We start from the raw sequence: 17,695 nt of genomic DNA on the forward strand, positions 1-17,695 counted from the left end.
TGTATGTAGGTATTGAATTCATTTGTCTACGCACAAAGCAGAAAAGTTTGAAACGTAACATTGATTTAAATACGCCCTTTCACTGCAATTTTTTTCAACCCAATCTACAAGAATAAATCAATATAGGTCCCCAGACCGGCACCTGAAGAGATAGATTAATCATCTTTCACGTAAATAATAATCGAGATGCCTTGTAATCGATACACTAATAAAATGACAATGTAACATTAGGTGTGACCTTAAAAAAAAGAGAGAGTAATTTATTTTTCATTATAGGTACTACTGCAGGCTTCGTGAAATCAGTTGCCTTCTTTTCAATTTTTCTTGTAAACAAAATACTTTTAAACAAACTATCTCGTCGTTTCCCCGTAGAGATAGACAAAAAGCATAAAACGTCACACCATTATATCTTAGCATACAAACCTCGCTTCCTTTGAATTCACTATCATACCATCAATTTTAAATCTGGAAATATAATGTATCACTTAAGTTTAGTTAGAATGTAAGTTAAGATATACAATTGTAAAGCGCCCTTGAGGTGATTTTTTACAAAAATGGCGCTATATAAATCAGCCAAATATTATTATTATTATAATTATTATACGCACGCACGCCGATATTCCAACTATTTTTTTATTTATTACATTTTTCTTTGCATTTTACAATAGGTATACACGAGTTACAAATACAAAATATACTATTATATAACAACAAAAAAACCCACTAAGGCATGGCCTGTGCGTAAGTTTATAGCTTGTTATAAATTTCAATAAAGGCTACTAGAAGAATATTTTTTTAAAAAGTGCTTATATTAAAACCTTAGAGTATATACATACTCTAAGATTAAAACACATTTTTTTTGTCAATAAAAATAAGAAAATTATAATAGAAGTAGGTAATTGCTATTTAAAAGAAGCTTTTTAAATCTGTTTTTTTTATCCATAATTTCAACAAAAATTAAATACGTAGTACATTCAAATAATTCATCTATATCATATCGTCTATATAAAATGCATTGAACAGTTTTGGAGCTATGAAAAATAAGTGATATACCCGAGTCTGGGTTGATGAGGGATTTCAAGTAAACTATTCAATTTTCTACTAGATCTATTATCTGATATATTTAGTGTAGGGTATTGTTCCTATAGAACAAACCTTTTGAACTTTTTCAAAGATGGTGAATGGTAATTATATTTATTTATTCATGCATTTCATATACAGTTTTTTGTTCACTTTGCCTAGCTGTGTGAAACAGTACTTATGATTTTCTTGTTGTTTTACTGTAGAATGTTTTATTATTTAAACTTTCTATTGAATATGCTGTATAATTTTAAGGTTATTTTTTTAAATATAAATCTTGTATAATTTTTGATTTGATTTTTTTTTTTATAAATCTTGTTTTTAAAATTCATGTTTTTGAAAAAAAAGAAAAAAAATATTAAGCCAAATATGTTAATATTATAAATGTTTGTAAAAGGCAGATTTGCCGTTTATGTTAAAAAAATAAAATAAAATAAATAAATGACATAAAAAGTTTTTAAAAAAATAAACCGCTCTCATGTTAAGTTAAAGAAAATCGCACGCGTCGTTATTCTACGATCATGAAGATTTTAATAAAAAGCTTTTCATCCATATGAATGGTGAAATAGTGATAAAAAAATAACAGACACCGGGACGATTAATGATTCAGTAGAAAGCTATAAGAGGGTGCCTTTTTCACAAAAGGGGAGAACAATTTTAAAGTCTAGCCGCTTGCATCGTAAAATAAAAAGTGAATATGAAGCAGAAAACACAGACTAAATCTGTCAAAAGAGAATTGATACGATATGTTACAAGAACAGCGTTCAACGCTGCCATATTATATTCCATGAAGATAAAAGTTGCAATATTGCAAAATTTTAGGTATTGTTAATTTCATTGTTAAACTTTCTTTCAAATATGAAATTGAATTTATTTGTAAATAGTTGTGCAGAAACGTTACAAATTAATAGACAACAGGGTAAGTTTGATTCAAAATATTTACCCAACGTTAAGTTTTATACCTGCGTAATAACTGCGAAAAAATGAAGTCTGAAAGGTGCATAAAATAAATACCTGGGAGTAATTATTGACTGCCAACTTAAAAGGACTAACGATCATTTTGAAGTAATTATAAATAAACTTTGAATAATTAGATGGGGGGAGCTTTAAACAACCATATTAAACTATTAGAAAGTACTCAAAAAATTATCTTAAAAATATTGCTTCACAAAAATCGCCCTTATCCCTCTTTCCAATTGTTCCAAGAAACTAAACTTTTAAAAATAAGACAAATATATTGTTTTCAATGTTTGAAATATATATTTATGAACCAAAACTTACTTACTAGTAATTCAAATAGATCAAGTCTAAGAAGGAATCGTGGAAAAAAAAAACACTAAACTTCGCCTTTGTGCCAATCATCTATTCAGATTCAAATTATTATTTTTATTTATTTGCTTATTTAACTTTTTGTACATAATGTTATTTGTACATTGGCGGGCTTATTGCCAAGTGGCAATTTCTTCCAACCAACCTATAAAACAAAAGTTTTATTTTTATAATTTAATTTACAAAACATATTCAATAGAAAATAAAGATTGAAAAGCTAATGATAATAAAAATAGAAGTAAACGCATTTGTTTATAAAGTACCTTAAATCAATACTATTACTCATTGGGAAAAAGGAAAAACGAGGAAAGAGGAAAGGAGGAGAGATTAAGGAAGAGAAAGGAGATGTTTCTTCAGACGTGATTTAAATAGAGATACTGTGGTAACATCTTTGATGGTGGATATATATGATTCCATGGTCGAGCCGCATGGACACTATATGAGTTAGAGAAGAAAGAGGAATTGTGGATGGGTATTAAGAGAGTGCTTTGTAGAGAGTACAAATTACGTAGGTACATCATCTATATGAGTGGATCAAGCCAAATATGTAAAATGTATGCACTGTTTATGAATTTTATTAATTAGTCTATATAAATTGGTTATGTTTTTTGTGAATATTTTTGTTTTTTATTGTTTATTATGTTAATTATAATTAGGTTAATTGGTTTAATTACGTTTTTTTTATTGTTATTATTTTGTTAATTTTGTTAAATAGCTAATTTTAGGCATGTTTCACATTTTGTAAAATGTTTCCCTCGGCACGGGACACCCCAGTGAGGGAACATTATTCTGTATAAAAAAAGAATACAAACAATGCAAAAGTATAAATAAATGAATAAAATTTTATTTCTTACGGCAACCAGTAAAAAAAGGTGCACTTTGGACCCATGAACTGTTAAAGTTCACATTGTGTCCGAAAAACGTTAAGGTTTATTTTATATCAGGTTATCATTAGGATTCATGTTATGTCTACTAACCATTGGTCTATTTTATGTCAGTTAACGTTATGTCTAAAAGGGTTTGCCAACCAACAAAGTAAAAATTATACCCTGCTTTATTCAATTAAGTATCCTACCTGTCTAACGTCAGTTCCTCGAGCTGGTTGAGGTCACAAGCGATGTACTCCAGGGCGGCGTCCGTTATCCGGGGGCACCACGACAAATCTAGGGCCCGGAGCCGGGGAAGGTTCTCCGCCACCAGCTCCACGCCCTCGTCGGTCACCTTGCTGCAGCCAGACAGGGACAGCACCGTCAGGTTGGGTAGGGAATGTACTGGAAAGAAAGAGATACCATTAACTGAGAGGGGCCGATGTCTGCAAGGAGGCTCTGATTCAATTCAATTAATTTATTAAAAATAACATGTACATTGCAAAGTAAAATTCAAGACATACACATTATAAATAGAAAAAAATTCATAAACAGACTCTGGTCAAAATAGTAGGAGAATCTCGCTACAGAAAATCCCTTCGGATACATGGAACAGATCAACATCCAGAAGCTCAATCACAAATAACTATTGGGTGCTAATAAGCGACGTGATAAAAAAAATTCACAATGGGTGTTTATTGTATTCGCGATCACAATAGAACATCCGTGAACACCTAATATTAAATGTCAAAATATTAACGTTTCACGACCATAATCCTGCTTCTGCGCAATCACATATTTGAATTTCATCGGTTTAAATATGGAAAATATTCAAAAACTGCTAGTTTTATTTATTAATTTATTATTTATCACGCTATTAATTGCATTTAGCCGGCGGTTGGCAAGCCAAATATCCAGAAAAGTGGTCGCCAAAGTTTTAACTTTTTTGTATTAGATACTCCTTACTATTTATTAAATGCAATATAAACGCCGAGATTTCGCCAGTGAACTATATTTATTTACAAGGAAAACAAAAAACAAACCGACACACGCGTTGACTTATGACTGCGATAATTCAAGCACGTTCATTGTGATCGTTCAAATGCCTAACATGTTTTTAGCACGTCGATAGTTATTTGTGATTGAGCTAATGAGCGATTTTATTTAGCATAGCGGTAACCATTCCAACGAGCATAACCATCGGCAGGTTGGTACTGCATATTAGAATATGAAACATACAAACAAATGCTCATGATAATCTCAGAATAATCGACTATACCACGAAACAATCGATAAAAATGTGTGGTCAAATACATTCCTTCTAGTCTCCAAACTGTTGTAGCCAAGCATACCCTGGAGAAACTCGGTCGGGTAGAGCCAAGGATAATACCCGTACTTTCTCCCGTAGAGATATCTTAGAAATTTCTTTTGTATTTTCTCTATCATAAAATCATCGAGCCACTCTCGAATCTACTTCGCACCAAGTTTGTTTTTAACAGAACATTTATTTATTAACAAACATTGTCCAGGTATACAATTTTTAAATTTTACAATAAAAGAATAAATCAAAATATTTTTAAAAAAGAAAAGAAGCATTGACAAACATAACGGACATCAAGACAAGATCTGGACTATTTATTTAGCGCTCGTTTAAATCATCTCAAATCTCCAGATCTTGTCTTGAGTTAACAATACGACAAAGACGGGTCATCGGAGAATTGAGGCAATAGTTTGTTATATACGAGTCGGAATATTGAATTTTACTTGTCCAAGTAATGATGGAACATCGAGTATACTATTTAATATGCCGAACATATATATGGAAACAATATTAGTTCTACGTTTTTGTAGCATAGAAGCATAGAGCATAGAATTGACCTTACTGCATCCGATAACACCAACATCTAATTTTTCCAAAATTGTGGACTGGCTGCTTTCTGCACATCTACGTTTAGTTGTAATACATATGTGTCGATCTTGATAGCTCCCTGAGAAGCTATTCTGAATCTACTCTACCCCGTAGAGAGTGGTTAATTTTTGGATTTTAATTTTTTGCATGTGACTACACTTTGCTACATATATATATATATTTTTTGCACCACAGAATGCCAGGATGTCTAAATACAGTGGTGGAATTACAACTCAGAACACCCAGGCTTGAGAAAAATCACATAATTTTTTTATGTTCTCACCGGGAATCGAACCTGTAACCTACCAGTCGTGAGTCAAGCGTCTTGACCGCTACACCACGGAGGCTTTATTTAATTTGATGATTATTAAATCATCAGTGTGGCCATATTCGAAGCAAAGTATAGTCGCATGCAAAAAATGAAAATCCACCACTCTCTAGGGACTAGAGACGATTCAGAATAGCAGCCCTGGGACCAGATAGAAAGTTAACAGATAATTATTAGTGGTAACTTTATGGACAATTTATTGGTGGTAGCTTTATAGAAGTTAACAGAGTTATTTTAAATTTTCTGTAAAGTAAAATTGAGTGTTTTGTATGAAAAATTGAATATTCACATTGAAAGTATAAATAAACTTGTTCAATTACTGTTTACTGTCGAAAATACTTCAAATTTACGTACAAATATACATATTTTCGAACAGAAAATTAGATTTGACTTTAAAGCCGATAATTGGAGATATATAACTCTGTTAACTTCTCATTATTATCGGGTCGTTGGCCACGTGGTTTAATGGTCAGCCCGAATGCCTACCATGCAAGAGGTCTCAAGTTCCATTCCTGACATGGTTGTTATAAAATATTTATTTAAAAGGGTGGTTTCAAACTATAATATTTCATAGTCCTTGGACTGGTACCTGAAGCGTTAGACTGATCATATTACCTTTATGTTACAAAATTGATCAATATATGCTGCGATTGGTGTACCAATGCAGTGTCCTATACACCATTAGGTGCGGGAAGGGAATGATGATTATCGGGTCCCTGTTAGTAGAATCCAAACTTGCATTTAAACGTTTGGAGATAGAAACTTAAAATATTATCTAGGTACGTATTATATTTTATAAAAAGGTTCATATTGATTTGAACATCATAAATATAACTGCCCTCAACTTTCATTATTTGAATTTACTTTGGGAGAAATATAATAATTTAATTAATTGCGTCGTACGCTTTTATATCAGAATCTTTGCGCCTTCCTTTGCACTAATTCGCGTATCCCAGTTTGTAAATCGTTAGTTCAACTTTCAATTCACCGCGCAAAATTAATTACGCTAGAGTTTACCTTTCTAAGTTTACATAAGCGATCACGAATGTTGTGATCACTCAGTCGCGTGCATCATTTGATAAGGTAAGCAATAAGTTGAATTCTAATGTGTACACCAAAAATATATCAAATACACACATACATACGAATAAGATAAAAATAAAATCCCATTAAATTGCATAACCGGTTTGTTAGCAGGTTTTTTTGTCACTAAGTAGGTGTAAGAATTACAAACATTAATTTTAAAATCAATATTTCTAAAACCCATATACTTTGTAATACTTTGTGCCTTGATGCTCAAAATCCTCTGACTCTGTCGAACCAAATCATCGAAAGGGTTGAGAGTTTCAAATACTCGGGAGTATATGTTACAGAAAATGGCAGCTTTCAAAAAGAACTGGGAGTGCGGTAAGAAGTAGCAGGCACCACATTAAACAGTATGAAGGCTGTCGGGAGATCGGCTATTTACTCAATAAAAAATAAATGCCGCCTATATAACGCCTGCATAACACTTGTTCTCCTCTACGGATGCGAATCGTAGCACCTCACTGGGGCCAAAAAAAGCAACATTCTGAGTTTTGAGAATAGGTGTCTCAGAAGAATATTGGGTGTGCGGTGGTTTGACTTTGTAGGGAATGAGGTAATAAGTGAACGAACGCAGACAACTGTCGTCAAGCGGAGGAAATACGGTTTGCTAAGCCATATACTGCGGATGCCTTCTAAAAGACTTAACCACGCCTGCCTACTTTACAAGGCATCAGGTTCTCGACGTCCTGGACGTCCACTGCTGGCAGTTCGCCGGCAATTTATGTCAGAACTTCGGGACGAGAACCTGACTTGAGAGGAGGCAAAGGAGTTGGCAGCCGACAGATATGCATGGAGGCTCTTTGTGGATACCATATGCTCCAACTAGGGAGCGGACATGGAATGATGATGATGTTATGAAATTTTAAAATAAATGTTGTGAAATTGCACGCAGTCACAATAAGAAAAAGTAAGGAAAAATACAGTTATTGGATTTGAAATAGAAAATCTTTCGGTAGTAAGACGGAAAAAGGCATCATTTATAATTTGTTGGGTTTTTTAGTTTTCAACAGTTTTAGTAGATATGTCAGTAAATACACATAGAAAAAAAACATGGTATAATTTAAAATAGTGATTAATTATTGAAAATTAACAATAAACTATTTTAGTTTGTGGGTTAAAGTCTTGAAATTGAGTCTTATTTCAAGCTATTCTGAAGATTTAGAAAATTACAGATAATTCTCTTCTGAAAATCGATTTTATACATGGCATTTTAGAACCGGGTTGGGGTCCCGTAACTAGTGGCTAGTGTTGCGGACTCACAGATCAGAGAGCAACGGGTCGAACCCCGCTCTACCACAATTTGATTGCCATCTTCTTATAAGTGGTAATTTTAAATGAGTTGCAGATAGTCAAAAAAAATGTAATATCATAAGAAAAAAAAAACATATTTTATGACATTTCTTTTCTTTCTTCAAAATTTGCTGTCTTTTGGGATTTCATAAAAAAACTAAGTACTGACAGGTATTTTTTGTACAAAAATTGCGTTGAGTAAAAATTTTAATCTACTTTACAAGAAGTATTGTTTGCCCAATATCTTGTCAGAAATTTAAGTCAGCGAAAGTAAGCATGTGATGCGGGGCATAAATTAATATCATTTTCGGAAAGTAAGTATTATGTTTGCAGCGCCGAATTGACGATTTATGATGCCGTAAATTATTGTACTGCTAAGAGAGACGTAATGGAGATTGGAAACCCGCTTCGTTTCCGTTGGGAAGCCAAACTGACCGGATATTGGCAATGAGCTGACTTGGCGCCGAAACTGCTGACGTGAACTGGCTGGGGTTGAAGCCCTGTTTTACTGGTCAAACGTTGCTACCCCTGCCCCCTTTTAACTGACCACGTGAAGGTTAAACTCCCTAAACCGAAGCGGGATCCGGGGTGTATGGCTGCGGTCTAATCTTGAACCAATACTGGACTCCTTCATCGGAAAATTAGAAAAAGGTGAATGTACTGGCCTTGTGGATTTCATTGATCACAAATCGACTGTACTGCAGTCACGGGTACAATGAAAGCTTTAAAAGTTGTATTGTTTTCTTTGGTGTTATAGTAAAGAGAATTTGATTAAATTTTCGCAAAAAGAAGTTGATAATCTTGCCAGTTCGAACGTGGCTAATTTTCGTTAGCGTAAACATCTAAAATTAGTTTTTTAAAAATTAATTCAACATACAATTTTTATGCTAAAAAATCCATTCAAAATGGTAATTTCATTGCACGCACGCAACTAAAAAAACTTATTATTTATTATATTTTTATTTATTTAGGAAAAATAACAGTTGTTTAATAATAATATATAAAAATAGTACATACATCCAGTTAAAGTTTTTCACAAATATAACGAGAGAACATGTAACACAGTGAAAAAAATATGTGTTTTATAAGACAATAGAAAAAAGAACACGTAAGAAGTTTAAGGGATGAAGAAATAGAGTGGAGGAGTGGAGGAGAGGGATTAGCAGAATATAGTTGACCAATTCAAAATTTTGATATGATAATAATATGAAAATAATTAAAGGAACATGAACTCATTACACACTGACAAATGTTTCATTTTACAGTGTTTTAAAAAGGTTTTTTTTGAAGTCGCAAAATTTCGTATTTAAAATATCTAAATGGGGACAAAGTTAAATTTGGAGCAGCTGCGATTAATAAAGGAGTTTTGAACATAATTTTTTTTGGGCAATGGATTGTAAATAAATTTACTTTTCGAGTTGACTTTACGGAGTTGATTGAAATACGCTCTAAGAGATATTATGGATTATATAGTTTATGCATTATATTATTATTATTAATATTTCATTTTTTTAGAGTGATATGGCGTTCTATCCTTTCTGCCTACCCTTAAACAGCGTGATGGTTTGTTGTTGTTGTTGTTGAATGTACTTTTTTTTTAAAAACAGAAGGAAATATCGAATGGCACAATAAACACATGCGGATTGAAAGCAAGGTACGAGTATACCAGATATACACAAAAAAACGTGTGCCAGACCAGTTATGACGTATGCAGTAAAGACAAGGGCAGATACGGTAAGAACAAAAAATCTATTCAGAACGTCAGAGATGAAAGTACTGAGGGCAATCGCAAGAAAAACCCTGAGGGACTGAATCCAGAATCAAGAAATTAGTCGGACTTGAGGTATCCAAAACAATATATGGTGGAGCAGAACAAAGAAAAGATTCTGGAGAGATCACGTCGATAGAATAGACAGCTCCAAAATCCTTTATACCGTGGCCCATGGAATTCCAGCTGATCACCGTATGCCTGGAAGACCACCAAAGAGATAAAGGACAGCTGGAACTCAGCGTCTCAGAAATCACCCTTTAGTCGATCACAGATCAACCGATCTGAGAAGATAAAAACAATATTTGAAGCACTAACGTTGTGGTTATTTATTTTAATGATTTATGAATTTGCCGAAACTTTACCGAAGAAAGACACAATTTCTGGAAATGACTATTGTAACCATTACATCATGAGGTCGACTTATCTTCAATCGACTTCCTTTTTACAGGATTTTAACTCAAAAGTAGCCATCAAGTCAAAAGTATTTGTTCATGTTTTTAGTTTTATTTCACACAGAGATTGTATACTTTATTTCCAGAACACCGAAAAACATGAAAAAAAATCTATATTTAAATTATTATTTAATATTCAATGTAGGTCTTGTCGTGTATAATAAACGGTGACACGTATTCAAAAGAATATTTTTTTTGTTTGATTTCCTCCAGCATAAACTTTCATTTGCTGACGCCGCGGCTTATTACTGCTCCGAAATTTGACGCCGGTAAAATTAGGGATATTAATATGAAACTATGAAGTCAAAAATATTAAAAGTTGTAGAGGTCTTCTATCGAGATGCGTTGACTTTTTTTACTGATTAGTCATTTTATTATTTTATGTACCTACCCATCAGGCATCATTAAATAGATAAATATGATAGCTGACTATTACCTGCTAGTACTTTAGTAATAAGAATAATTTATACACTTTTGTGGAACTTATTATAATACATGGTGTGTGATTGATTCAAATTAATATGGAGTTAAAACTTACCAATTCTTCCATTAATAACGAAATAATTATTTTAAAAACATACATATTTTCAGTATGACATTCAATATCTGACTGTTAACTTGATCAAACAAAATGTCTTATAATGTTCTTCGTAATGATTGGCAATCGCGATGGGAATCTTCCCCTTTAGGAAGGGTTACCTTTCTTTTTTTTCCTTCAATCCGCCAGCGCTAAAAATCTTCTTGGGTTATCCCTAATCACTGGCTCTGTTATAGTTCCTGACGCATTTACAAATCTGGTGGCTTCCAAAAATAATTTTGAAGGTTTCAAAAAGATTTGTTAACATTTCGGCGAATTGATTATTTCAATCAATTTATTCCCAGTCAGTGAAGAATTTACTTTCCTCTTTTCCTCAATCCAACGAAGTGTGTATTATATATGTACTTCTGGATTATCTTTTTTCAGCATAAAGATGCTCAGAATACTAAATTATAGAGAGATAATTGATGGAATCTGCGACAGATTAAGGTACTGGCTTAAGGTGATTTATGGAATCAAAAGCATACTCCCTTTCAAAACGTTAAGATACATACACCTCGCTCATTGAATCCATTATATCTTACGGGGTGCGTGTCTGGGGTCTCACCTTCCAGTCTCATCTGGGTAAAATTTATGATATTCAGGTGAGACTGTTGAGGGGGGTTGTACCGGATAGCATTATCCGTGAGGCGAAACATATGGAGGAAGGTGTATATTTTTTTTAATTCTGTAATGTCCTGCCGTTAAAACAACTTTGTGACTACAAATTGATTGTAGATCACTTTGTTGATCCGGAATATAAAAAAAGAGATTCCCACACTCACAACACTAGATTGAAAACTAAGGGCTCCCTGTTTGTTCCCCGATTACAAATTATTTCGGAGAGCGAACATTAAATTGCGTTGTTCCAAGATTGTTCAATGATCTCCCACAAACCATCATTAACATGAAATATCTTCAAATGAAAAAAAAAGAACTGAAGAAATATCTTCTAGATACTGTATAGTGCCTGTTTATGAATAAATTTGTAATAATCAGTAAACATTATGTTAGTTTTATAAATATTAATATTCCCCTTTGTGGACTACGGTGAAATTTCTAGTGACAAGCTTCACCAATCAAAGTGAGATTTGCTTACAGAGTATTAGGTTTTGGCCAAAGGCCCCTATTTATCATCATTACCTAATGGGCCTTATTTTTCAAGCACTTTAAATGGGGATAGGGGGTTATTTCACATTGTTTCCTTTGAAGTGAACATTTTAACTTAATTATGTAAAATATGTTCTGGGAAACAAAGCAGTGTAAATAATATTATGGTCAAAGTATCATACAAGGATTTAAACAACTAAAAATATGAATAAGTGGTTACAAACTACGTTATAATATAATGTTCCTAATTTGTCCGCGTCGTGGTCAAATGGTCAGCGAGTTTGTTCACCATGAAAGAGGTTTGGGTTTGATCCCCGACATTATTGAAATGAAGTATTTATTTAAGGAATAGTTTTTGCAGTAGTTTTGAAACTAAAATGATAAGAATATCGCTTTTAATTTAATTGGTCGGTTTCAAGAAATTGCCATTTAGCAATAAACCTGCCAGGGTACAATATTTATTTATTTATTATATATACGGCCTAAGCCAATTACAACAGTTACCTGAAGAAGCATAAATTCAAGAAACTGAACAAAAAGAACATAAAACTATGTAGCAAAGACAAATAAGGGCCATGAAATAATGATGTACAATATATTCATAAAAACAAAAGACATGAGATTTCAAGCTAAATCATGCCAATCCAACTTCATCCCACACTGTTTTAGTCGCGAAGAGATTTTAATTCAATTTTAGTTTTGTTTATTCAGAAAAACAACAGCGATACAAAAAAATATACACAACATTATAAAAAAAACCATTAAATAAAGCCAAATCAGTTTTCCGCATAAATACAATTATAAAAATCCAGTTCAGTTAGATATAATTCATAGAAGTGCATGTGTGCGAGTTTTTATTTTGTGTGAGGATGCGTGTGTAAAAAAGTGGAGTGTGGTTTTGGTAGGTATGTGAATATGTGTGTGATTGTATATGGGTGTGAGGGTAGGTTTATGGACAGGGTGAGTGTGTGTTTGATATGAGTGAATAGAAACAACTTAAATTTATAATGTAGAAATATATTTTTTTTTATAAAGAAACATATTTTTTTTCATATAAGAGTTTTTTAATTTTGGTTTTAAAAGTGAGTTTACTGCTGTTAAATATGTCTATGTTATTGAGGAATAAATTATAATTACGCGTCAAGCGAATCAGAGGAGAATTCTGTGCATAGTTGGTGCGAACTGTAGGTACATGGAAAAGAGATAGATTCGTGTGACGGGTGCGGTAGCCAGGTACATTAAGGGCCAACTCAGAAACCAGAACAGGACTATCAAGACGTCCATTAAGAATATCATGTAAAATCCTCATATCTAACACCAAACGACGAAAACGATCTACGAAAAGCTGGAAGATCTATCCCAAAGAATTTCAAGTCGTGTGATGAATTGACTAATCTACACATTCTGGACATTGAGGCATAAAAACAAAAGTTGCTCTTAGAAGATTTAATAAATAGCAGATTTTGACTTCTGGTGACATGGTTGAGATCATGAAAAGAAATTGATTGCAACAGAGATAGGATATCACTTATAGCATTAATTATTTTGAAAATGCATATAAGGTCCATCTCAGTTCTACGTCTCTCCAATGAAGACAGATTAAGAGATCGCTCTATTTCAAAATAGGAATAATTGCCCCTTTGTAATCCGAGCAACCATGCCACTTTTCTTAGAAAACGGTGTTGGACATACTCGATATGGTTAATATTAGCTCTGTAGAATGGATACCAAATAGGAAAGCGTATTTTAGATGTGTCGAACTAGTGAGAAATAAAGAGTTTTGATAGTATGAATATTTTTGAAGCCCGTCGTCATTCTATTGATAAAACCGAGAAGTTTGAGAGATTTGTTTACAATATTATCAATGTGTTTACGATAGAAAAATTTACTATCTAAAGTAATGGTCAAGATCCTTTATTGACGAAACCATCGAAAGGGAAGTATTTTTAGTTTCTAGGTGAATTGTATAGGTTTTTTTTGTACCATATAGTAAATGTATGTACTAAAATTTTAATAAATAAATTTAAAAGCCGTGAACTTTTTTGCAAATAGCTGATTTAATTTCTGATGCAAATATCGATTTTGAAATTTATTTATTTTGCCTCACGATAGGCCAAAAGGCTTAATTATATTGGTGAAAAGCACAGATCTGGGGCTGAAAAATAAAGCATTTTTCAACTGGCAATCTAACAGGGAATTAAGCCCAAAGCCCTTCGGGCTTAAGGCTAGCATCCACATGAGTTTTAAGTCATTACACTAGCGGGATCGTCATTGTAATTGGCATTCTTTTTTCTAAAATTTTCAACTGTCGCATTCCATATGAATATTAAAGGACTTATAAAAGTATTGAAATTTTATCCAAAAATTGTAAAAAATATTGCGAATTCGCTTTTATGGCTGCAAATAAGTACTCGTATTACCCTTATTTATATTACACAATAACAAGCTCTTGAAGGATTTACGAGAAAGGATTTTCTTCATCTGAGGGGCGATTACGATCGGGAGATACGGAAGCCATAACTTCACTATGACTATTTTTGAAAATGGATTCTCCCGAGCGATTACAAAGATACACTATCGACTCTTGTATCTTGAGGTATGTAAGTACACCGGATCTGATTTTTTAAGTTAGTACATCAGCGGCTATCGAAGGATTTACGAGAATGGATTTTCTTCGTATAATGGGCGATTATAATCGGAAGAAACGGAAGTAATACGTTTACTTTGACAGTATAGTTGAAAATGGATTCTCCTGAGCGATCACGACATTGGAAGTGACAAAAATCATGTTCGAGCGAGCACTTTTGCTTTATTTGCGATTAATTTAAACTTTATGTCGTTTTGTGAACTAAATTTAAACATAAAATAAATGTTAATATCTAAGTCTACTAGTTTCAAAACGTGCTCATCTCAGGCCATTAATATATTTCGGCTCAACACGGGATTTTAACTAAAGAGCTGAAATATGTTATTTTGTTTTATTTTTATTTTGTTTATTATGGTTCACAAGCAATAAACAAAACATATGACGTTGGTATAATAATCACAGTTTGTTATGTTCATTAATAAAATATGAACACAACATCTGCAAATAAATATTTCAAAAAAGTTTAAACTCTTTTACGAAATTTTCCTAAAATCGACTAGCTTAATTGAATTCTTTTAATATTATGAAAGTAATGACGCTAAAATATATTACAACAATTTTTTTTTTACCTGGACAGGGTAAAGATAACATAAAGGACTATTTAATTTAATACACTGCGTTACAGTTCTTCTATAATGTTTAACACAATGTAACTTGTATTTGAATAAATATTAAAAAAATATAGGTATTGCAATTGACATGATTCAATTATCAGTAGGAAAATAGTAAAAAAACAAATGTTTGTCACTGCCTTATATTTATGTTAACTTTAGCAAACAAGGACGAATTGTTAGTATTATTCGATGGCTATAAAGTTTTAAAATAAGATAGTGCATCTAAAAAAACTAGAGCATTCCGTTTTGTCCTTTACACTTTACAAAACACGGCTTTCTTGTGAGAATCTGACTTTCAATTGTTGAGTTTGTTGTTTGTTTTTGAATGTTAACTAAATGCCAAAATTATATTTACTGACATTCAATACATTTTTGAAAATTGCATTCCTACAATTGCAAGTGCACCCCTGTTAGAAGAAGAACAGAGTTTGATATTTGCTAAAAGAGTTCTTTATTTAAAAAATGAATTATTTTTTGTTTTGGAATTCAAACATAAACAAGTACTTAGGTACCTACTTAAATTCAATATTTAAATATGAATTATTTTTAGATTTCGAATTCAATCATAAACAAGTACCTAGGTTCCTACTTATCTACGAAAAGTAAAGTTACACCATCTTTTTTCCTTTTATCCGAAGAGTTATACCTTTGTATTAGGGAAAATACATGTCAAATGAAATCTACTCTTAGGTCAGCATTTGATTCAGGAAGAGGAAAACTTGTCAAAATCCGGCGCTCCCCAAACACTAGATTTGGAGAACGTGCTTTTGCAGCTGCCGGCCCCTCTGCCTGAAACCAATTTCCATTTAAACTTACGAATCATTGACCGTCCCAATCAGTTCCGATCCCAACTAAAATCCCACTTCTTTAGACTATCGTACCCACAATTTTAAATATGTAAATATTATGTATCAATTTGGTTTAGTTAGAATGTAAGTCTAGGTATGCGATTGTAAAGCGCCCTTGAGGTGATTTATTACAAAAATGGCGCTACATAAATCATCCAAATAATATTATTATTATTATAAAATCACTTGTAATTCAGAGTATATATTGAGAACGGTATTATTCAGTATTATTCAACAGTATATATTGAGAACGGTAGTGGTTACACACATTAAGAGAAACATTTACCCAAGCGTCAACCACAACCATAATACAAGATACTCTAATAGGGATCTGATACTAAGTGAAGGGGTCAACACTGTTCTGGCATCGAGACAACACTATAACGTAGGCAAAAAGGTCCATAACCTTTTGCCAGAATCGTGGAAAGACGGGAGTGTTGTCAAGTCACGGAAGGGGTTGACCTCGCTCTTTCATGACCTTGGTCGTAGGGAGTCAGAAAAGTTGATGCATGCCACGGATTGGAGAACCTTACTGGATGTCAAAAACAAAATATAAAAAATAAGGAATAATTAAAAAAATATATATTTATAGATGACAACCATGAAGTTTCGCATAAATAAATTGTCTATGTTTTTATGAATGTATGTATGTGTATGCGCATGGGTGTATGTACGTATGTGTGTATGTACATGTGTATATATGTGTATGTCTGTATGTATGTGAATCAAAATGTGTACCCGAATAAGTTTATATTTTGTTTGTCTGTGCTCTATATTAATTTGTTAACTATTATAATATATTAAAATGTAATTGCCTAGCTTGGAACGGGGTATGTACCCTTGTTAGCTGGGCAAAGTGAACATGGAATTGTATTTTGATAAAGAGTGTGAATAAATAAAAAAAATTGTTTAGGTTTAGGGCAACATAATATTGACTTTATCTTAGATGTAGCTAGCATATAGATGACGCGTCTATTTGTTATACGCCAATTATTCTGTCAGACGTACTACACTTTATAAACCCAGGTATGGAGGAACATAAAAAATATTACATTGTATTTTTTTAAACTGGAAACGTAACATATTTTCAACATGAAAGGCTACTGGAGAGTCGCATTCTCCGACCCAGAAAGGATTCAAATAAAAACAATGAAATAAAACGTGGCTGAGACAGTATTTGAAAAGGATTTTCAAAGTATGTTTTGAACATTTCATTTCATTTCATTTTTTTATATTTTTTTTTTGAACCACAACAGGCCAGGAGGCCTAATTACGGTGGTGAATTACATTACAGAACAACCAGGCTTGAGAAAAATCAAATTTTAATTTTTGTGTTCTCACCGGAAATCGAACCCGGAACCTTCCGTGCGCGAGTCAAGCGTCTTGACCACTACACCACGGAGGCCGCCAACACGTGACAACGCATATTTTTTTTATTGAACATGAAGGATGAATTCATTAAATGTGTTATGTCATTTTAATGAATAGCTATTTAAGACAAACTGTTTTATTGATTTTTAAAATTGCAATAATAGGGACAATCGAAAGTAAATTAATTTATTGCTGTGTGTTTTATCGAGTTTGTTATTGACAAATAGTTTCAGAAGGCACTTAAACTTCGATGTCGATAAAAATATGCGTAAATAATATCGATAGGTTAGTTTTTAAAGCTGATATGAATTATTTCATGATTTATTCTGCCATAATATCGTATATATTAGGATTTAATACGCACCAACCACTTCTTGTTGTTTTGTCTATGCATTGACATATTTGAATCGGGTTGTG

General features: G+C 32.7%; 1 protein-coding gene across 1 annotated transcript in view; it reads right to left on the reverse strand.

Moving 5' to 3' along the window:
* Positions 1-17,695, reverse strand: part of LOC148282485 (F-box/LRR-repeat protein 16) — a 188,294-nt gene that overhangs the window by 80,732 nt on the left and 89,867 nt on the right. The window contains exon 4 of the mRNA XM_088225023.1: positions 3,485-3,680. Within this exon, the coding sequence (XP_088081149.1) occupies positions 3,485-3,680 (196 nt within the window). The remainder of the gene's footprint in view (positions 1-3,484; positions 3,681-17,695) is intronic.

Source organism: Micrasema longulum, unplaced genomic scaffold (genome assembly GCF_059751315.1).
Source record: "Micrasema longulum isolate JH-2025_06_02 unplaced genomic scaffold, ASM5975131v1 h1tg000323l, whole genome shotgun sequence".
Lineage (NCBI taxonomy): Eukaryota > Metazoa > Arthropoda > Insecta > Trichoptera > Brachycentridae > Micrasema > Micrasema longulum.